This window comes from Epargyreus clarus, unplaced genomic scaffold, assembly GCF_041222505.1.
Source record: "Epargyreus clarus isolate Ecla_fem2 unplaced genomic scaffold, WU_Ecla_fem_2.2 ptg000034l, whole genome shotgun sequence".
Lineage (NCBI taxonomy): Eukaryota > Metazoa > Arthropoda > Insecta > Lepidoptera > Hesperiidae > Epargyreus > Epargyreus clarus.
In genome coordinates, this window is record NW_027332239.1 from 11,340,898 (window position 1) to 11,364,212 (window position 23,315).

At 33.2% G+C, this 23,315-nt stretch overlaps 2 protein-coding genes across 9 annotated transcripts in view; both read right to left on the minus strand.

Moving 5' to 3' along the window:
• The window catches only part of Svil (Supervillin), a 224,932-nt gene extending 210,230 nt beyond the window's left edge, over positions 1-14,702 (minus strand). For 5 of the 6 annotated variants that reach the window (XM_073091492.1, XM_073091491.1, XM_073091489.1 and 2 more), the window contains exon 1: positions 14,456-14,702. The gene's annotated coding sequence lies outside the window, so the exon portion shown is untranslated. Of the gene's footprint in view, positions 1-1,571; positions 1,888-14,455 lie in introns of those variants that run through there. The other variant, XM_073091488.1, reaches the window with a different exon arrangement.
• Positions 14,703-15,402: 700 nt separating this feature from the next.
• LOC140756089 (uncharacterized) overlaps positions 15,403-23,315 on the minus strand; it is a 163,672-nt gene continuing 155,759 nt past the window's right edge. For 2 of the 3 annotated variants that reach the window (XM_073091498.1, XM_073091497.1), the window contains exons 2-3: positions 18,824-23,189; positions 15,403-18,308 (exon numbers count right to left, since the gene is read on the minus strand). In XM_073091498.1, coding sequence (XP_072947599.1) covers positions 18,145-18,308; positions 18,824-23,189 — 4,530 coding nt within the window. In that variant the 3' untranslated portion in view covers positions 15,403-18,144. The remainder of the gene's footprint in view (positions 18,309-18,823; positions 23,190-23,315) is intronic. The other variant, XM_073091499.1, reaches the window with a different exon arrangement.

Here is a 23,315-nt window from a genome sequence, read left to right on the forward strand (position 1 = left end):
CGTACGGTGGTAGCACCTTCCCAGTCAAACCATGAAATCATGGCAGGGCCACCACCTTTCTAAGATGAAGGAAAGAATACACTACATTCTTAACATCCAGTCATATCAAGTAGTCCGAGTAGCCGTGAATTCAATTTGCGAGAGAGCCAGTGATTATGAACAAGTTTCACGTCAACCATCGACGTGTTCAAGAATAATAAAGCCAACTGCCCCAGTATTCTAATCTGTGTCTGCAGTCTATATTTTCACCCAGTATGTAACAAGATAATTGACGGAACTTGTATTAAGATCTACTTGCTTATTATGTACAAGCACACGCGCAAGGCTACGCCCGAGTGAACCCCTGTGTTTCTTTATATTCACGAGGTTTCTTTTAAAATTCATCATATATTTATTTGAAACTGAATAACTTGATCATTATGTCAAAAACACAAATTATTTCAAATTTTAATTTTAAAACGATATTTCATGCATATGATAAGATGAAGTCAATTTATATACGAGTAAAAATTCTTGATTTATTAAAGAAATTATCTTATAATATAAAAACTATTCGGTTTAATGCCAACAATCATATCCGAAAATTTAGACACAAATGGACTTGCGGGACAGTTAGTAATGAATTGCATGACACAAGATATAATTTAAAATCAAACTCATCCTTCCATGTACTAAAAAGAGCAGAACAATATCCAGGCTAACAGTATAAAAATAACTCATAACACCTATGTCACTGTATTATACTCTAGATCGTGAGTCCCGTGAAAAAATAACAGGTAGAGTACAAGCAATTATTTTCTCCCCTAATAAAAACTGGACAACAGGACATCTAGAATTTAAAGCAAAAACAGAGAGTTATTCAACCACCACATTACTTACTTCCAGTCATGATCGCGTCACTCGAATAAATATTCCATCGATAATAATTTCAAACAAATAAACTAAAATATATTTTCCATTATCACAAATAAATAACAGCCTGTTTATATTGGTTTACAAGTAGACAGTTCGATTTAATTCGTATAGATATAATTTATCAAGTTCAATGACACGTTCTATATAAGTGTGAGACATATTTTTGTCGTGTTAAATATTCATAACCTCAGAGGTCGCGTCCAGATTACATTAACAGCTGCATTTATCATGTAATTTATCATAGCGGACCGTTAATGCAAATGACGTTCCTTTTATAGGGTTTAATGAGTATTACGGAACATGTTCGAATGTCATCGATTAATATAGATTAATTATAGATAATGTATTTATTTATACTTAGAACTTGACTTGAGATAAAACGAATAGCTAGTTAGAAATCTAGCGCGGCAACGGCTAGGATTAATTAGTATCAATAAATTTCTTATTTAATAACATAATCTAATGTTATAAATTTATAGGGGGAAACTAAACAAAAACATTAATGTTCGTTCTTGTAAGGTTACTTTCACGACTTTCTTTGGAATTATCTTCAATGACTTATAAATCGATTTAAAGATTACATAAACGTAGAATAAATATGCCTTGCCGGTGGCAATGGAGAAATTGCTTTTATAAATTTTCTTTTAGGTTCTCACCTGACGTAAAATGATGACGATGATGGAACACGCTTGCTGAAGAAAGCTTTTTCCTCAATTCGAAGGTCCCAACGCGGTTAACAACACCAACATTTTAAAACAAAAATTAAACTTATGAAACACAAAGTAACAATTTTTTACTGTTATTAAAAACTTTCAAATATTCAGAACGACGAAACGGCACTTATTTGCATACACAGTTTAGCGGAAAGTCCGTATTTGGGCGCTGTTCGCGTCGTAAAGTACCAGGGAGACAGAATAACGCAGGAGTTGACCGTACTGTACTGTGGAGCGCACCTGTTGGCGCGGCGCGAGGAGCGTTACTGGCACGGCTCGGCCCATTAGTCGCGAACACGTCATGCGGAAGCCGGTTCTGCTCTGGACATCGGCAACTTGAAGAAAATCACGGCTACGGATGCATTTCGCGACTTATAAAGATGTTACAAAGGTTGAACTGACTTCTACGATTAAAATTGTCAGAATAAAGTCAAATATACATTTAATCTGTACACTGAGGTTGATTTACTTCTGAAGATTATTAAGTTTCGAAGTTGCTTCATTGAAACGTTGAAATTTACAAAATAGACATTTAGAACACAATAAATAATAAAATGAAAATTTCCTTTTATTGAATAGTACAATCACACTAATAATGCAGTTTATTATGAGCAACCAATATCAATGAGTTCAGATGAGAATAATAACATCGCAATAGATGTCGGTACTAAAAGTAAATACTTATACAATTAAAGGTTAAGGAAGGACAATTAGTTGAAACATTCAGGACGGTTTAGAATCTGACTTTCTACATCAAAGACGAATAAAAACATAATTCTTGTAAAACATTACCAATGAACACCCCGCTAGGCGGTTGTTTCTTTTATGTAAAGCCTACTGCGATCTAATAGAGGATAATGAATTAATTGATCGGTAAGTATTATTGATTGACACTATGTCACGTTCAACCTACATAAGTAGATTGTCATTGCGTCGCTCATCGCACGAGGATTTTCAGAAGACCTACTTTTTATCTCAGTTTTTTAATAAAAAGCCGCTTAAAATCATGACAGAGCTCTTCACTAAATGAATTTTTAAACGTGAATATTTTTACCCAAAGCCTGTGATATGGGTCAATGAGATAAGGTAGAAGCCTACTTTAGAGATTACTACTAGACTGAAAAATAATAAATGTAGGCAATAAGCTTTAAAAATAATGTGAATTTATTTATTGCGAGTTTCCATCATTTTAAATTTTACTCTTTATGAACATAATTTCATTTACCTTGTACTTTTCACTGTTAATTTGAAATCCTAAAATATTATTACGGTGTTTCTAAAGCCAAGTCAAATATTTTATATTGCAAAAATATTATAAAAAGACAATGTAATAGCGACAACTTATAAAATGCAATTAACTTGTACAATTTTTAAAATTATGAAACAAGTTCTATGAGGCAATTAAGGTTGCCATAAATCTTACTTTTCTTAAAAGTTACCACAATAAGACCACTATAGAGAACAATACGGAAAGTTTCAGGAACAAGCATGTGTAATAGGAAGCGGTGAAAAACGTGTTTATGTCTTAATTTGTCTGGAAAGTTAGATATTGCTCGTCGACGGTAAACGATATGAAAGATCTTTTATACTTTAGTGTTCCTCTATAGTAATGTGGTACACTTAAGTTCACTTTTTGGTATTCTCAACTTGTTTATTTATTTTAGCAAAGTAATCAAAAATTCCTATATTTTTATAGGTACAAACTAATTTCATATTTTTACTTCAGGTTTTAAATTTGTAACGTTTTTTAAAAACAAATAATTTAAAACAGTGACTTACACAATATATCGTCCTTATGATTCAGACCGAATAAGAAAGTGCAAACCGTATTGTGAAACTAACTAGACCCCTGGAGGGCTGAAACAATTTACTGTCCCTTGAGAGACTTGTTACTTTCCAAGTTAAGTTGTTCGATGGTAAATTGTCTCGTTCAGATAAATAAATTTATATCTTTATCGTACACTTTGCTCGATAGGGAATTTGTCGAAAGGCGGCAGTAGAGAGCAGGCAGTACAATGTTGCAAATTGCCACATCGAATTATGAGGATTGTATCAACTAAATTTCCCTGCACCGATTGCACGAACGCAGATATTGGATTAAAAGTTGTAGCATTAAATATTTTATTATTTGAGTCAAATTATTAATGAAAACATCTAATTGGTCACTAATTGCTATGGTTAAGGTTAGTGTTTTTTTACACTATTGCCAATAAATCAATGTATCGAATAATTTGCCTACGAAAATGAAATTTAACCATTCCTGCCTGCTTCAAATTGGCAAATTTCTATCTTTTGTACACAATGTAATAGCTTGATTATCAGTAACATGCACAAGTCAGTATGATTATCGTTTTTACTTAAGTTTACGTAATCACTCATGTATATAGATACCTATCATCATACAAATGTAATTAAAAATCGCATCTGTCGATTTTCTTCACTAAGCAATCCTTTATAAACAGAAACCGAGAATAGAGAAAACATGGAATCCGATATCTACCAACATTTGCCGTCTCCTATTCCGAGCAATTCTTATTGGAACCGTCTGACCTTATAGCCTACTTTCATTGATGCGAAGCGGCAATTATAGAGACAATGCGTTCTTTTCTCGAGAAAAAATATGATCTTCTATTAGTACGTATTGCAATATAGACATTGCAAGAAACAGTTTAAAGGCGATAGTCGTGTACAAAATGTATCGCAAGTAGCGTGCCCGATGGATACGGATCATAGGAGATGGCATCGAGTGATTAGCGTACAAATTGAAGCGAATCTCGACGTAAAGACGAGGGGTATTAATGACCGGGCTTATGGACCCGCGCCAAAAAATATTGCACTAACACCTTTAAATGCGATAAGAAAGAATGCGCTGGTAATTTTCAGTACTGAGCTACAACTTACGCAATGCACAAGAACATTTAAACGAGTTTCTAGTACGATTCTAAATTTACAGAAAACTACAAGTAGTAATTTATACAGTAATAATTATTAGGTAATTAATAAGCCGATAAAATACAGAATAAGAAAATTTTGTACCTATATAATTTGTCGAAGCGGACATACCCCGCTGAAAGTAAAGACCCGTGTCCGCATCAATATAAAGGTTTCAGCAAATAAATCTTTTCGGAAAAATAAAAAGAAGACCCTTTATTCGAGGGAATAAAGAATGCTGAATCAATTGAAACGAAGATATATTTTAGTCATGCGTGATAGCTTTGAAGCATATACTTAGGTCAGTTGATGTTATGCATTTTCAAAGATATTCAAAGTTATTCTTATAGATGGTCATTCAACATAAATGATTCACGCACATTCTATTCCGTGTCATTAGCTTCAAACAGCCGAGACAAAGGACACGATGTAAAAATATGTTAATTCAATAGTCATCTGCCTACGCTATAAAATCAAAACATTAAATGGGCCGGTTAAACAATGCTTGGATAATTGCGGCCCGAAGAAGATTATTTTTTTAGTAAAAAACGCTTTAAATATATCTTAATACAAGGCGTAGATGTGTTCATAATCTTAAGAGAAATAGGAATACATAAAGACCTCGATTTGTTGACATACTGTTTCCGAGACCAACAAGTGGACATTAAGATACAGGTTGCAACCGCTTATTATGTAATTTACCTAATAAACAAACTACAAGACATTTTATAGGAATATAACCAAGAATGCTTATAAATATCTTTGCAATTTGGTTTTGTAACCAAATTACATTCGGAACCGCATTAGATTTTCTAAAATATATAGACAATACTTCCTTAATAAAAGCACGAGAAAATTTTCCCACCCGGAGCTGACTGCGTAGCTTATCTTAAGCACCTTTTTGTTTTAATAACGTGATCAGATTAATGTTATAGCGCAACTGCCAGCGAAATGGCGACAGAAGAGAAATATTATCCTATTGTTAGTGTTTATCGAAGATACATATTATAATGATTTGCATTATACCAAAACATGAACCTTCCTTCCTTGAATACTTTATTAATATTAGTTTCCAGGACCTTACCAAATATTGAAATAAACAGTTACAGTAGTAACCTTAGTTATAATACTGGTAATATCTATTTAAGTAGGCCTAAACAATTGCTTACTTAATGTTTAATGTTGCGGTCATTTAATGTTCGACCTACCAATAAATGCTTTAAGTTTTACTGCTATTAAATTGTTTTGCCACATAATGTAGAGGGAATTTTCACTATACTTTACTAGAAATCGTCGCCACGTTAGGAACCGGACACATTGAGACACGTTTTGCGAAGAGCGACAAAGTAATCAATGCGTTGGTTATGTATGTTAGCGGTTAGCACAGTCGGCCAGTCCAAAATGATTTCCTCTGAATTTAGTTACTTAGACCATTTAATGAAACAATGTAACACTTACTAGTTTTCATGTTTAGCTAAATAGACGATTTACCCATTTACATTAAGTACATTATTAATGTACATAAAAATGCATCATGTTGAAACAATAATATAATATAAATAATACATTTATATTGTTTACGATGTCTTTAATCTTGTTTTTATATCAATGTCATGTCAATCATAAACTGAGACAAGTACCTAACTAGTAGATAAGAAGTTTTATAAATGAAAATAAATATATTTTTTAAATTCAGACTAAATTTATTTAGACTGCGATTAGAAAGGGTGTTCAACATTTGGCTCGTCTGAAGTATTTAAACTAATTTACTTTTAAAATAACTTTATTAGAGCATTACTTCTTTGGTCGATCAATAAATTGGAGGCATAACAATGTTTTATCACATCATAAGTAAATAAGTATTGCAGTACCTACTTTACTGGCTTTATTTGGGTTATTTTGGCAGCCGTTTGTTTGGTGGAAATTAGGTCAATATAAAGAGCCTCGTTCAGGTTCTGAAAACAAAGAGACGAAAAGGAGAGACTCAAGCGCAAAGAACTGTAAAACAAAAAATTGCAAACAACAAATAAAATTTGCATTCCATGAATATCGATATGATACCAGAGCAAAGGATATGGTTCGGAGAAGCAATCGATCGATCATGTAGATACAGTTGGAAGAAAATGAACAAGCTTAGATAGAAAGGAGATAAAACCTGCTGATAAGGACGTTCGAGTATTCCCGTTTAAAAACCAAGAAACCACGATCAAGTACATAACTGTTGCGGAAACGGTGATTAACGAGTTAAAGACTGATGTAGACGTAATAATCGTACACGTACTGCACCTTCGACTATTAATAAGTAATGACAGTTTCCTTCAACAATACGGTTGCCAATACAGTATAAACTAGTCTTTTAAATGGGTAGTTCTACAATATTCACAGAATTCTCATAACGGAGATACGTATATAATCGTCCGATTTTAAGAATTTGATATTCCTATAGCAAGCTAGTTGTCAAATGTCTGATCATAATCTTCCACATTCATCATCATCAACCCTTTACTGTCCCACTGCTGGGCACGGGTCTCCTCTCATAATAAGAAGGATTAGGCCATAGTCTACCGCGCTGGCCAAATGCGGATTGGTAGACTTCACATTCCTTTAAGTTTTTTTTTATAAATCTCTCAGGTTTGCAGGTTCTCACGACGTTCTCCTTCACCATTTGAGCAAGTGATAGTTAATTTCTAATACGCACATAAAGGACAATGCCCACGAATGTATGGACCGCCGTCCAGAGTTGCATCACATTGAAACTTGTTGTGGACTATGTATAATTAACCAAATACTACCACCAATAATTATTTTTTAGATCAGCACCCGGGTTCTGAAGTTATTTACCGAAATGTTACATAACCTCAACATCGAAAACATCCGACGATAGATTCATGGTCGGTTTTAACTGATAGTAGGTACCTATAATGTAGTTCGATTAACATATTCCATTTACTTTTAAAGGTAGTAGGTAAAAAAACCTAAAATAATCCTAAAAACCTAAAATAATGAATTCCGAGTATAAAATACAGCCATTTTAATTTTTAAGAACAACAGTCAACATTTCGTCTTATTTTATCTAAAATGGTATCCCCTGTTCAAAGAAACTATTCTAATCGACAATCTATGTAAAAAAATCAAAAAATAATTTTAATATTACTTTCATTTTGACACATGAGAAAAATCATTAGTCAAAACACTAATTGATCTTATTGAATTTCGAGTCTAAAATACCGCCATTTTAATTTTTAAGAACAACAATCAACATTTCGTCTTATTTTATCTTAAATGGAATCCCCTGTTCAAAGAAACTATTCTGATCGACAAATCATGTAAAAAAATCAAAAAATAATTTTAATATTACTTTCATTTTGACGCATGAGAAAAGTCAGTACCAAGAATGGGCATTCTCCTTTGAAAATCAGAGGTGCGTGCCTGTGATTTGAACCTCGGACCCTCGATCGAGAGGCCGCGTTTCTTAACCACTAGGCTATCACTGCTTTATCTTCCACATTAGATTAGATAATATTAAAATGATCTTAGTAGGTTTTAAAACGCATTAGACAAAACAATGAAAGAACTTCTCAATAATTACTAAGAAGATTTTCCTAAGGCGCTCCTGTTTGCTTCCTTGAAAAAGTATAATTTCGTTTAAGAGTTCTATTCAGTATCCCAGTTTTCTATATAAAGCACATATCAAAGTAAGTGACTGCAGACAAGCCACTCTTTAGTATTCACGGTCCGTCGGTCATCGCGACCGCTGCATCAACGTTGCGATTGACTGGTGAACGATGAATCAAGTTATTAATATAATAGGTGTGTGAACACAGCTGTAATGAATATTGAGGTTGCCTTGTGAAGGTCTGAAGTTTCACTTGCGTTTTGCAACCAACTGGCGAAAATCATGTATGATTCAATTCGAATCGTCTTTCTCACTTGAGTAGGTTTGCAGGGTTATAATATTTCCTGTAATCAATGCTATAAGAGGGTAATGTAAATGTTCAAAGAAATTCAGTGACTTTGATGATAGGTCTCATGGCAAATACGGTACGGTGATGCCTTAGTAACGGTCACTACCACTTTTTGTCAGATGTAAAAGGTTAGATCTAGGGAAACGCGTTTTCCATTAGAAGATACCACTGAGTATTACAAAAACAAAACTGTATAGTACAATATACAATTATTTTAATTGGCTTTGAAAATGTCACACCTTCCAATTAAATTTATAGTAGAGGTAAAAGTTTTTTAAAATTAAAATGCACTGAACATGAAATAAATTGTAAAGTAGCAAGAAGAGGACCACCTTGACGACTGGCGCTTAACATTGGCGCATATAAGTACGTAACATATAATCTTGGCGTATACCTTCAGACAGAAATAAAACTGCGTAAAACCACATTACATCCGTATTATGACATATGTGTATCGAGACATGATTTTGGCAGGTTTCAGCAGATAGATCAAAATATATGCATAAATTATGGTCATTAATTACTTCAATAAAGTAAAATTGCACATACATGTAACCGTGAAACGTGTATCGAAACTAGCACTTTAGAGCGGACAGGTCAGCGGCGCCACATTCAATATCATTTCCTCAGGTAATGAGTTGCAAATGGCTGCAGTCACGATACCGCTACGGAAGCATTAAGCGCAACGACTTCGAAGGAAAACATTTATATCTATATCACAAATACACAGTAACTAGGTACCAACTTAAAACAATGCCGCTTTCTGCTCGCATGTTCAATTTAACCGAACTATTGATTCGCAGTAAAAGCCGGCAATAAAACGGCCGTAAAGTGCACTTTCCAACATCTCTACGGTTATGCTTTTGGCAACTCCACCGACCGTAGACGCAGAAATTGAGTATTTAGACGAGCGTGTACTAATAGTTTGAACTGAATCGATCTATGTAGGTCAGGTTATGAATTATTATGGACCAGAAATATAGGTGCATCTTTGAAAATACTATTACTTTTCTGGGTAAAGATGCATTGCTATTTAAGAAGTTTGAGGTCGGCAGCTCTATGAAACCAAGTTGCCGTAGCACATTCTCCAATTCAAAACTGCGTTAAGCATTCGTAGTTGTGCGATATAAAGACTACCTGCATGTGGATACTATACTAGGCTAGCGTTCTCGTGGTACCTAATTTGATTTCTGGCTTTGATCAGTTCTGAATACAGCATACAAGTACTGTTCTGTGTGTGATAGAAACACCATTACACCCACAACACACGTAACCCTAACATCTATAAAAGTAAAGCGTTAAGTTAATTTTGTTTTTCATTTGAAATGACGTTAAAGTATTTTTCATTAAATAACACTGAATCACTATTAATGTAATTCTGCGTTTAGCCCAAGTCTTTAACAAAGCCGCTTAATATTTGCCCTTGCCAGTCATATGTCAGGGCTGCGGCGCGGCATTCTTGGACAAAGCCAGGCCACACCAAACCCTCATAACATTTATGCTGACAAACCACGCATGCAATTCAAATTATTGAATTGCATGCGTGGTTGACATGTCTGTCTGGAACTTCAAAATAATTGTGTTTATTAAGCATACTGGACATATGTACATTAAATAGCCTAATAAGTTTGTTTTCAAATGCATATTTACATACGAACATTGGGTTTTGGCTACGAACTGCTACAGCAAAATCGATTTAGACTGTTTTTTGTTTTTACAAAAAAAACAATCTGCAGAAAGATATAAGAGAAGGGACCGTGGCGGCGATCGAAGAGTAGAAACTCAAGTAGTAAATATGTTTATTGGTGTATCACGATAAAGAATTATCAGAGTCACATCGACATGCAAATATTACCTGGCTGGAATTTAGTCAATATTTAGATAGAATATATTTACATATATTCGCAAGCGTGAGTTTAGCACTTTATTACTTTTGAAAAAAAGATCCGTGCATTCTAAAAACACGTACCCGTACACGTACGTAGTAATTTACTAAATTTGATGAAAATACGTATTGACCAAATTTATCATTTAGGTATAACATTATATTTATAAATGAAACTAGTAATAAATTATTACACGTTTCAAAAGTTTCAACTATAGATTTCGAACCTACTAAGTTTTCAAAAGTTATTAAACAGAAATTCCTTAAACACATTTCAAATACACTTCAACTAAGTTTCCAAGTTAAAATTATTGAAGCACTTTGTAAAGGGAACTACAATTTCTAAGAAATTTGAATCCCTATTCCATGTAACAAATGAACTATAACTTAAAATATACAAATCCTTATCGATTTTATTCGAGCCCTTGAATACAGAAATAATGTAGTAAGTTATAAGCAATTTTTAATGACGACACACCTCCAAAATATAAGCCAATAAATGATACTACAAGCTATAACTATATCAAAGTTGTAATTAAAACTATCATTACAAAATGTCGTTGCAATTATCGTATAACTACCTACATTAGAATATATGTTATTCCTACTATTCTCTTTTCAATGTTTCTTTGTCACATATTAGTATGAATGTAATGTTACTATTGAAATATAACCGAAACTATTAAACACCCCGAAATACCGGTACAATTTGCGTGTCGAGGATTTCGCATGTCCTTATATTTTAAAGCCAGTGACAGACTCATTACAAGGGATTAATTAAGTCATTTACTAATGATACGTTCCTTAGTGTTGTTTCAATAATGATAAGCATACTTTTTTATAAACTGCTGAATATCAAAGATTACCTTAATTATATTTAATCTGGAGCTGGATCTACAAAATAGTGACGGGCACTTCCAGGAAGCTCTATACAATCCCAACTTGGAAGATGGCAACTACTATCAAATGGTAATGTAAATTACTGCACACATGTCTGTGGTAATAGCGATAAACATTTTGTTTATGGTGGTACTTTTACTTGAACACTTCAAAACTAAATTCTACTAAACTATTTAAAAACTAAATTCTTTAGCCTGGCCTCACACAAAGAAAACAAAACAAAACAAAGTATAATCGAAAAGAAAACAAAAGATAAGATAAAGAGACCTTGCATTACATTATCAGTGTTGCATTGTCGAATAACTGGAATATCTTAGGAAACAGTAAAGCAACTAATATATACCTGCTTATACTTGTTTATTAACGTAATGTTTAGTAGACGCTGTAAACAGTTTAACAGTAATGATTACAATAAATTATCTTTATTATTCATAGTTTAAGACGGGTAATATTTTTTGCCATTATTATCATAATTTATGTAATAATGAAGCAAAGAAGCAAAACAAGTGTGATTTCCTCAACATTCAAGGTATGATCTAACATAGTACATTTTCATTAACTTATACAACTAAGCAGTATAGCAATATAAAGAAGAATACAAATTTAGTTGGGCATAATACTCGACAAAGTATGAAAAAAACAATATTCTTATAGTGAGTTCACGGGATAACCACGGTCACATAAGATTTTGCAGTTATATGCTTTTTGCTATGGTAGTCTGATAATAAACAAAATTTTATAAAAACAATTGTCTGTATGTCTAAATAAATATATTTTTAACATAGAGGACAGAAAAAATCACTGGCATCAATATTGTAATTAAGTTTAAACTTTAAAGTTCAAATTTAAGATTAATTTAATTTTGAAGACCTTTTTGTTTATTTACCCGAATGGGTTCTTTGAAAGTTAAATGTGAATATGTCCAATTGCTTACAGAAAAATCATTTCCATACTAGCTGATTGATCCAAATTTCGATTGGGGAAAATTAAAATGTGCAACAATTACTTCAACCAATTGCAATCTGCTATTCTTAACATGGGACCAAGCTCGTTTAGACCAATCATTGCCGGAAGAAACCGACGCTAACAATAAGTTTGGCCTCTGGGTCCCGGAAGATGCTCCGGAGTTATAAATAGAATGGGGACCCCAGTCCCAATTGGGTTAATGGTTAAGATTTATGCTTCCTTTTCATAAGTGGCTGTTTATGTAAAAGGATAAATGTGTAAATGTGTGATTTAGAGGTGCACTCTATCTGATGCTAAGTAATCACTGCATTAATTCAGCATAAGAAATCCAAATTTTGTTCCTTATATTTTTCCAAACCTAGCTGTACAATGTTGCTTGCTACTGCTGAGGCTGTCAGTCTAGTTGTGTCATTGTTTGTATATGCACGATAACTTCATTTAATTACCATTAATAATAATAGAGAAAGAATTACAAAATAAATACATTTTGTCAATATCAGACCGGAAATAAGTTACATTCAAATTATAAAACTTATTCCTTTTCATCTTAGATTACATACCTGGCTATCTTTTCTCTGCAAATTCTTTTGCCATAAAGCAGATTTCACATAATCATCTAAGGCTGCCGATCACGCATCTAAATTATTAGACCTGTTTCCAATTATTAGCTATATAGAATATTTATAGTAGGTGGCATATATTTCACAAACGTATGTAATACCTACAGTACTCAATTCAATTCAAATTTAATCTACATTGTCATTAAGAAAGATCTTATAAACACATGACTGCCATGGTTTGTGGCCATGGGGCATTTTTAAAGGCAGCTGTATGGGGGGTCAGATTAGCCAGGTATTAATAAATAATAATGATTTCATCTAATTTTCAACAAAGTTCAAGAAAATATAATGTAATGTACATTGTATTTTCTTTAAAAAATTATCTATGTATTTATCTACATCCTGGGCTTTAAACATATATGTAATACACCTTGTCTGGAGACGGAAAAGTTTTCTTTATATCAAAAAGTTTTTAAACATTTTCTTAAAAATTAATAAACTTATTATTATGTCTATTGACAGATTATGTATTGATGAATTTCAAAATCAAAATGATTCAACAAATTAAAAACTGTATTTTTGGGTATGCCTATGTTGTTTGACCCCTGCAATATCTATTGCTTCATAAAGTCCCTACTATTAAGACAAATTACCAGTAACTTGGTATTTATTTCACAATGATTACATTTAAAAGAGAATATACTTATAACTATTGGTCACTTTAATATCATGTTACTTCCTAGAATTAATTGTGTAATTTAATATCAACTGCTAGGAACAACTGACCATGAAAAGTGCAGTAGGCAAACCTTGATATATTTTTACAGCTTTGTGGTTATGACACACATTATATGTAAGTGCAACTTAGTAAGCACTTATAGATGAATAAGTGCATGTTGTTAATAATACAACAAGCACAAGTAGTATAACAAGTTGAATCATCTTCTGTTAAATTTAACTTCTAATTTATAGCACCAATTATATACCAGATTTAAAAAAAAATATAATAATGAGTTGAAATGAAATTAAATTGTTGTTTATTTTTTCCTAAACTTTGCTAGTTTGTACTCAGTCTCCAGTAACTTGGGTAAGACTCATGTTTTTCATGAATACTATATAAGAACTATATATTATAAGAACTACATAAATGCAATCATAAACACACATTCAGCCATATAAGTAAAGAATCTGACATAAATCTCTCTTATGTAAAGAAATGCCAAATTGTATGAACCATTGACACATTGACATAATACGAAAATTATAACGTTTGGTTAGTTTTACTTTAAAATTTTATTGAAAGTCACAACTTAGATTACATTTTAATAATAGGCAAAAGTTTTTTGTTTTTATCGCCAATTATTGGATATTTTGTAGATGTAGCTTCTTTAATAAGAACTCCTTAGTTTAATGATATAAATTTAACTGCTTTACGAGCATCAATCATTCAGAAAATAAACTTAATAACATGTAAAGATAACATCGGACTACATGCTAATACATTTACCATGGTTTTAAGAGTTAAATGAACTAAATACAACTGTAAACCACAACTGTCGTTTACGTAACAAAATAAACTTTGAAAACAATCCGTTAATGATAATGTATCAAAACCGTTACCTTTTAAAAACCACGATACAGGCAGGTCAACAGGAACAAAGTAGGTTGCTTGATGTTATGAATTTTCTACGGTAAAAAATCACGTGCAATGTCACAATAACGACGTAAATAATACACCAAACACTAAAATTCGAAAACAATTACTGTTGTTTATCTCTAAACAATAATAAAACTAGTCTCAATTCAAAATTAAAAACCAATCGCTAATAAATTTCACAACACGTTACACGACACAATCGTCGTTAGTTTCTTCTGCAAATAATTTGATTTGACATCTGTCAAAGTCAAGCCAGACAAATAGGGCTTAGCGATGCATTCTCCTTGCGCGTGTCGGCATTGTCGGCAATGATACAAAGCTATTTAAAAAAATAATTAAAAATCTAGTGGTGTATTGAAATATATTGGAACTGTTATTTTATATTACAATATCAACTATTACTTTAACTCAGGTAATGTAAATCAAACGTTTTAATTTCTTTATTTACTGATCGCATGTTAGTGCGCATTATACTTAATAGATGTCGCTATTTTATATAATATGTAAAAGTTAATAATTTACAATAGGTATTTATTCAGAGTGCATCTCTCCTTTCATAATTTATAATTACTTGTCAATCACATATAGTATAGTATGTGACAATAAGTGTAAACCACTATGTGTATATATAGTGTAGACTCAGAGGTATTATTATTATATCGAGTTACGAGAGGAGTTTCACAACATTCAAATGCACCTTTGCGTACAGCGACATCTGTTATGATATGATTAAAATCATTAAACTAGTCTGACAGCTAATCACACTAGTTCCTCGTTATTCTATGAGATGGCGCTACTTCCCATAACAATAATTATAAAATTATCAAAAACTTTACTATGTGAAATAATTACATTAATTAAGATTTGCTGACGAGTGTAGCCCAGTTGAGTGTTAAATAAAACAACATAATAACTGAAACACTTTATTTAAATTATAACTTCTCTTATATAAATTACGCTTTTTTTGAGTGTAACTGGAAGCCTCTACATAAACATAGAAAGTAGTAATTTCACATACAACAGTAGAATATTAACGTATAGTTAAGTAGCTAAAATTACGTATTAATATCATAGAAATAATTTCGGAGTATACTGGTCATTGGCCATGTCGAACACTGTGGCTTTCAGTTTTCACCTAGAAACAGAAATAAGACAAATAATTTAAATTAAGTAAGACAATTTATAAAATGATGACAATTTATAAAATTATATAGGTACGTTTAGAATGTTCGTTGTTTAGTTCTTAGATGGCAGTTAAGTTCCTACTTTTATAATTTATTGGTAATAGCTGCTCATTGACTGTAATAAACCCATAATGATATGAATCACGCCTAAGAACAATCTCATATGCTATCCATGCCTTAGGACTATAATATTGACTTCTATGAATGTGTCTAATGCCTACCACAACTTTACGGCCAACACAATAAGGTTACGCAAACGGCTGTGTATGGTACAAATACTGTAGAGCGATATTAACTGCCACATTTAAAAAAACCTTTGATAAGTGAAATATAATTATTTATTTGCGATTTAAACAGATAATGACAGTTCTCATGTAAAAAAAAAATCGTTGATCCATAGTTCATTGTGTGTTTGTGTGTGTGTGTTGTTGATCCATTATTTTATTTATCATTTTTATTAACTGATTTACAACTTAACATGTTATTAAATACATTCAGTATAATCAACTAATGTAATGTACCTACTTAAATATTAATGTCGTCGCAGAATAAAGATAATTGTAAAAATATAGTAAAGAATCAATAACATCTCTTATCTTTTTTAAAACAAAAATAATATTGTACGTCTCGACATCACGTCGCATTACAAATTCTTATAAAATCAGCTTTATTTTTTGTACCGATAAATTAACAGGGTGAATAATGTGTATATTTGCTGAGTATTATTGTATGGCATTACAAATAACAAACAATACACATAAAAATATAAAACGTCTGAATTTACTCGTGATTAAAACTATCCCTCCCAGCCCATAGACTTCTTGTCCCGGTCGAGCTTTAGGCTCGCCTACAAAACCCGGTGAAACTGTTCGGACCGCTAAACCTATCAGTAACTACACAATCCTTACTAATATTATAAATCCGAAAGTAACTCTGTCTGTCTGTCTGTCTGGTTGTCTCTTCTTCATGCCTAAACCACTGAACCGATTTTAATGAAATTTTGTACAAAGATAGTCTGAGACCCGAGAACGGACACAGGATATTTTTTATCCTGGCAATCCCACGGGAACTAGGGATGGCGATCTAAGATTCAATCTTTTGGACCAAAAAATCTATTATTTTAATCGATATTAGTAAGGATTTAATCGTAAACTATGCATTTGATCAAGTGAGGATCTTTAGCAAAGTTGTTGTCCATGAGCCTACGAAGGTTCCAGAGTTGGTACGACCAATTTTCGCCAGATGGTGCCACTGTCTTTCCAATGAAGGTCGAATTTTCAGTTTTATGTATGTATGTCATATTATTTTATTTTAAACGCGGGCGAAGCCGCGGGCAAAAACAAATAAAAAAATCAACCTGTAGGTATATACCTATATTAAATGCTGTTTTCTAAAGCCCGACGCTCTTTCTGGACGAATAAAATTATTTTTGTTTTAAAGATAATATTACTTACGTACAAATTATAAAAACAACAGAATATAAAACAAATAAATCGTGTTAAGCAAAACATCATGCAGACAAAAATACACATGCGATACATTATGGATAAATTATATTAGGTCTAAGTACCCGGTACTGAAATGCATCTTTAATTTACTATCCGTTTTTGACGACAACACAAATAGAATTTAAAATTATATTATGGTTAGATTAGATACACTTAATTAAATGACAGGCGTTTTTATAAGCAGTTCGTTTCTTTAACTCGTTCTTTAATTAATACTTACTTAGATAATTTAGAAAAAAATCGCAACTCAATATAAGTTTTTGATCGATGGATTTGGCACCAACTAGATAAAATAATCTAAAATTACATGGGATATAATTTACAAACACAATTAAAAAATAATACAACATCACAGGTAAAACTTTCACATTTCACATTCATCTTATAGGTAAACAATATTCTACAATTTTTACATTTTAAGCTCTAGCTACGAAACAAAACTTAAGCATGTAGGTTTTTTACAAGGATGCATATAATAGTTCTATATTACAATAATAATTATAATATACCTTTAATAAAAATTACGTGTGGAATTTTTAATTTACTACGTCAAATAAATGTATAAATAAAATAAACTGTTACTGTTATGATTGCCACATTAAAAAAATAAATGCATTAATGTGCATTTTAGAAATCGTAAAATTATATAGAAAGTCAGAAACCTTTATAATAATATTAATGAATTGAGTTTAGTAAATATAATTAATACCTAGATATTATAATCAGGTCCGGAATTGAACGTGAAACTGTGAGCTGGAGTGTTTCCCAAAATTGAAAATATATTGTTATGAAAATAAATCATTTCAAAATTGAAAATAATAACAAGAAGTACAGTTAGATGAAATAAATTCATTAGATACATTTAATCAAAATTTATTTAATGTTAATCATTAAAAATCATGAAGTTTTGTTTTTAGTAAGACATTTGCGCCTCTTGTCATGTAGTTGGTCCGGGTCTGATTATAGTAATAGCATAGCGATGATAGTGATCAGAGCTAGTAGTAAGCCGAGTAGCGTCAGCCAGTCCGAATCTGCCAAGTGCTGGGAGAGCATCACAGTGTACGAGCAAGCTAACATCAAAGTGCCTGAGTCGTGCCAATCGCGCTTGTTCTTCGAACTATTGCCTGCCGAAACAATCAAACAACAAATACGACAATGTTAGTCTTGCATTCATATTAACTAAAACATAAATATCAGTGATTTTAATCCTTAGATACGTTTTCAAGCCTTAAATCTGCGGCATCGCATTGCAAATAAATACGTGCGCATTAAAATATTATACAGTTAAACTTTCGTGTAATGATCCCTGTCTTCATGTGTATTTATTATTATTATTCAATCATTCATGTTTTAGAAATAGCGACATGTTTAAATAAGTTGGCTTGAATATACTTATATAGACATGAAGAGGAATTTACTTAATACGAATTAAATTTAGTGATCTTACTCTTGTTTTTTTACCCCACTGCCAAGGAAGGGTTATGACAAACGGTCTTCGCTGTTACACTACGGCAGAGCGTATCTACTGACATAAATCTGTGATTTGGTCAAAACGACATAGAAATGAAAACATACAATGAGTGGGATGCAGATGATTAAAGTGAAATCCAAACACCATGCATGATAAGAAACCACGTACCTGTGCTATCATTCTGTGAATTATTGCATAGCCTTTTATTTTGCCACGGCATTACATTGGTTGGCAGTGAATTGCTTTGACTAGGAGTACCATCATCGATTGAGAGCCTTCTCAGCTGCTGATTCATGGTCTTAACGAGCTTCGGTGAGCTCAAGTCATCATGCGTTTCCTTTTGACATTCTTCTTTACTGTCTTTGTCAATTTCAGCTAAGGATTTTGCTTCACTATTCAGTTTAAATATTGTAGCTAGTTCTTCTGACGAGTTATATTCAGTAGAATCATTAGGATCCTTTTCTTTTAGTTCTAAATCATCTTCGTAAATAGAGAGATTAACCGAAGCTCTATGGGGGACCATTTGCTTAGATGCATTTTGAGTAACTTCATTCAATTTTTCTCCGGCTTCAGAAATACCCGACATGTGATTGTTGTTCGAAACAGATTCAACTTTCGAGGGTTTTGTAATAAATAATTTTTCATTTACCTCAGAAATACCAGCAATTAAATCGGAAATACCATCTTTTAATTCTTTAAAAGCTTTTATTCCATCTATATCTTTTACTCTATCATCTGTATTTAAAAAGGGATTAAGTGATTTTACTGGAGGCACCGTATCGGTCTTATTTTCTTTGTGTATGGTTTCAACTTTTACAGTGTCGTCTTGTATAGCTACCGGTATAATAGCAGATGTCGCTTTGTCATCTGAAGATACTGTACTTTCTTGAGCTTTTAATTTATCGTCGTGCTTTTCCATATAATTAGATAACTTATGATTTTCATCTTCAAATTTTAGTTCTTTTTCATAACTATACTTAAGTTGATCTTCAACTTTATGTAACTGATCCGATATTACTAATAAACTATCTTCAGTTTTCTTTCCTTTGCTGGATTGGTCAGGATTATCAATACCAATATTATTTTTCTTCGTGTTGTTTATGTTTTCCGCTTGAATATTATCCTGTTTTGTATCAAACACTGGGTTATCATAAGCTTTGTTAGTCAGACCATTTAAAAAGTTTAATCTGCTATCAGATATTCGACTTTGAACATCTGATAAATCATTTTTGTTTCTGTTTTTATCTAATTCAGCTAAAGCTACTCCCAATTTGTTGCTTGTATCCATTGCTTCTTGCGCAAGCATACTTAGAACATGTTGAAATTCATCCTTTGAGGCCCTTTTAGAGAGAGGTGATCTGTTTGATGGTGATGAACTTTTGGACTTATCACAAGATGGTGGCTTAGAAAAACATTTATCATCACTATGAATGAATGAGTCGTCTTTTGCAAAATGATGAGGTGGTGCGTGAATGTTATTGACAAAGATGTTGACGGTATTGTGGCGTTGCTTTACCTTATTACGAGGATAGTGGTCTTGTTCGTTGTCGTTATTTTCGAACGTCTCTCGAAGTCGCCTCATGACGTCACTGTTACTGTGAGTCTTTTGAAGGTTAGATACCTTACTCATATTAAGAGCGTCGTCTATTTCTTTCTGAATCATCGAAAAAATGTTAGCCGATAAAGATCTCACCGCACGTTTTTTCTTAATATTGGCAGATGAATCTTTAGTGAAAGGAAATTCTGTGTAACTTTGATTGTTATTAGTGTGTCCACTGAAATCTTCACCATTAAACACGGATGAATGTCTATTGTCTTTTCGTAGACTTCTGTATGCAAGATCATCAGATACAATATCGGGAGATCTTTTTGGAACAAATCGAGATCTTCCTTTATTTTCGGGTTTCGCATGTAAATAATCACTTTGAGGTGCGGGTGAAACGGGTCCCACAGGAATACCAAATGGCGGTTGAGGGTCCATAGTTTTTAGACGATTATTAGTTTGTTTTATATTTCGATATACAACGTCGTCGTGGACTATATCTGGTTCATTGCGCTCTGAATGCTTGTCGTCATCTGATGCGTAAGGTACATATACTGGTGAGGCTAACATATAACTTATTTGAGCCTGGGTGTCTTTGTAATTTGGTTTTTCCTTTGAAAAGGAGTTCATTCTGCGGAATGCCATATCGTCCTGTAGTTTATCAGGCAATGTAGATCTCCTTGACAAACGTCTCAAAGGCGTTGTAGGCTGACTTCGTAGTTGTAAATCGTCGTCGTTTCCATTCCAGTCATTAAATTGGTCGTTAAATTTCGGTGTCATTAATTCTCGTCGTTCAGCTCTATCTAATAAATCTTCATCTCCCAAACCTAAGCTATTATAAATAGCTTCCAATTCATTTAGAGCATCGTCGAGATTAGTCGACTTTCGACGTTCTGAATTCTTTTCGTCGTCTGAAGGTATTTGATAAGTGCTAGAAATATAAGTGTCCGATTTATGGCGAACGTGTGTTTTAGAAGTAGGAGATGTAACTACTTTTGGAGGGTCTACCGTAACTGACCGTTTATATTCAGTTGTTGCCTTCCAAACTTGAGCACCATCTATCGTATCAATGGACTTACTTTGTCTACTTTTGCCATCGGAATTTTCAATTTTATCCTGCGTTGTATCCTTTCCCAACTTCGTTTGGTCTGGATAACCTTTTTGTATCTGTGTACTACTAGCGTAGTCACTGTTACTTCTAGAATTTGCAAATAGGCTTTGTTGTCGTCTGTGCCTTTCAGCATCATCCATTTTTCTCCAAAACTCTGATGCATTCCTTGGCCGCTTGTATACATTTTCCATCACATTGGAAGAAGCCTGAGAATCACTTAAATATTGATTTTCAAAACCATTTTGACTATTTTTAATGCTAATTGGTCTTCGAGACCTGGGACTTTGATCAGCGTAATATAAATAATCTTGTCTCATTTGAACTGGTTCTGGTTTTATTAAACTTGGTTGTTCGATTTTTTTCCGCCATGGTGGTGTATTCATAAACATTCCGTAGTGATTAGGTTCGGCTGAAACTGATGCAGGTCTACGTGGCTGCTCGCTTTTGTATCTATAGTTTTGCAAGTATTCATTATTTTGCATAGCAATGTGATCTTCGGAATTAGAGATTGGTCGCCTTAAGCCATTCACTCCGTAGCCCGTCGACCTTTCCTGACTTCGTCGCATTATTCTTTCGAAATCATTATTAGGTACACCATGTGTCACATTTTGGTTATTAGTAATTCGATCTGCGACCAATGGATTATTTTCGTAATACATCGATAAAGGTGTTGCAACTTTTCGGTGCATATCTCGAGGAGGTGGAACTGGCGGAGCCTTTTCTTCTTTTTTAACATGTGTAACGTTTCCCAGTGGAAATTTTACGCACATTATTTTGTCTGGACTTTCGTATTGATTTGATATACTCCTTTCCCTGTTACTGTTAGCATAAAGCGATTCTCTATTAATGTTATTATTCGGATATTGAATGGAATAGTTAATATGTTCACTGTTAACTTTAGCACTAAAGTTAATTGATGATGGATAACTTTGAGTTGAAGGGAATGATGAGATAGATTCTGATTTCATAGGTCGTTGACTTAAATCATTTACAGGTAACTGATCAATTTTTGCCTTATTTGATTGTTCTCGTTTGCACGTGCCGTATCCACTACTTTGGCTTGTAGGAGTCCTCGTTAACATTTCAACCTCAGCCTTTGTATATCCTTGTTGTAATAGTTCAGCTTCTTTGTTTAGTTGGTTTTCTTCATCTCGAGACAATCTTTTAATATATCTTTCGTTTCTCGCACTCCTTGACCTTTTATTTAAAGAGCTGTCGCGTGATCGCATGAGGGACTCATCGCTTCGAAAACGAACAATAGATGAAGAATTTGAAGATTTCAATGACTCTTCATCGCTGCTCGATTCACCTCTCATGCTGTTTCTTAGGGCTTCTACTCGGGCTTTCAGTCGGCACTTTCTCGACTTTCTAGAAGGCGTCTCTAATCCAACTCGACCTAGTCGGCTGGACGTATCATCTTTTAGACTAAGTGATTCTTTAGACGCTCCGAATTTTTCTTGAGTTTTGTAATTAGTTATAAAACCAGCTGATGGATCGGACAATACGCCATCATCGTTGACTTCTCGTAGGTTTGGCTTGGCTAAACTTTGGGCTCGCCTTGTATCCCTGATCACTATGTGATCGAAGTTATTGACAGCAGGAGGTTTCTTTTTCTTTTTTGTTTTTCTTTTGGATGGAGACTTGGAACTGACACCATCTTCGCTTTGGGATGATGAGCCGCTTTCTTCTTCCTTCTTTTTTCTTCTAAAAAGTTTGCCGATAGACCACTTCTTGTCTTTCTTGGTGCGCTCAACGTCGAGTTCAGATTGCAGTGGCCGCTCGACATGACGTTGGACGGAAGCGTACTCTTCGTTGTAAGGTCGATAGGATGCAGAGGGTCCCGTGAGATCACGATGGGGCACTGGCGGCGAGTTGACAGTCTGAAATTTACAAAATATTACGTCAATATTATTCCAAATTGAAATAAAAAAGGCAATAAACTTTTTCTCATGTTTGATAAATTTAGAGCGTCATAAATATTATGAATAATTAATCTTAACCATGTA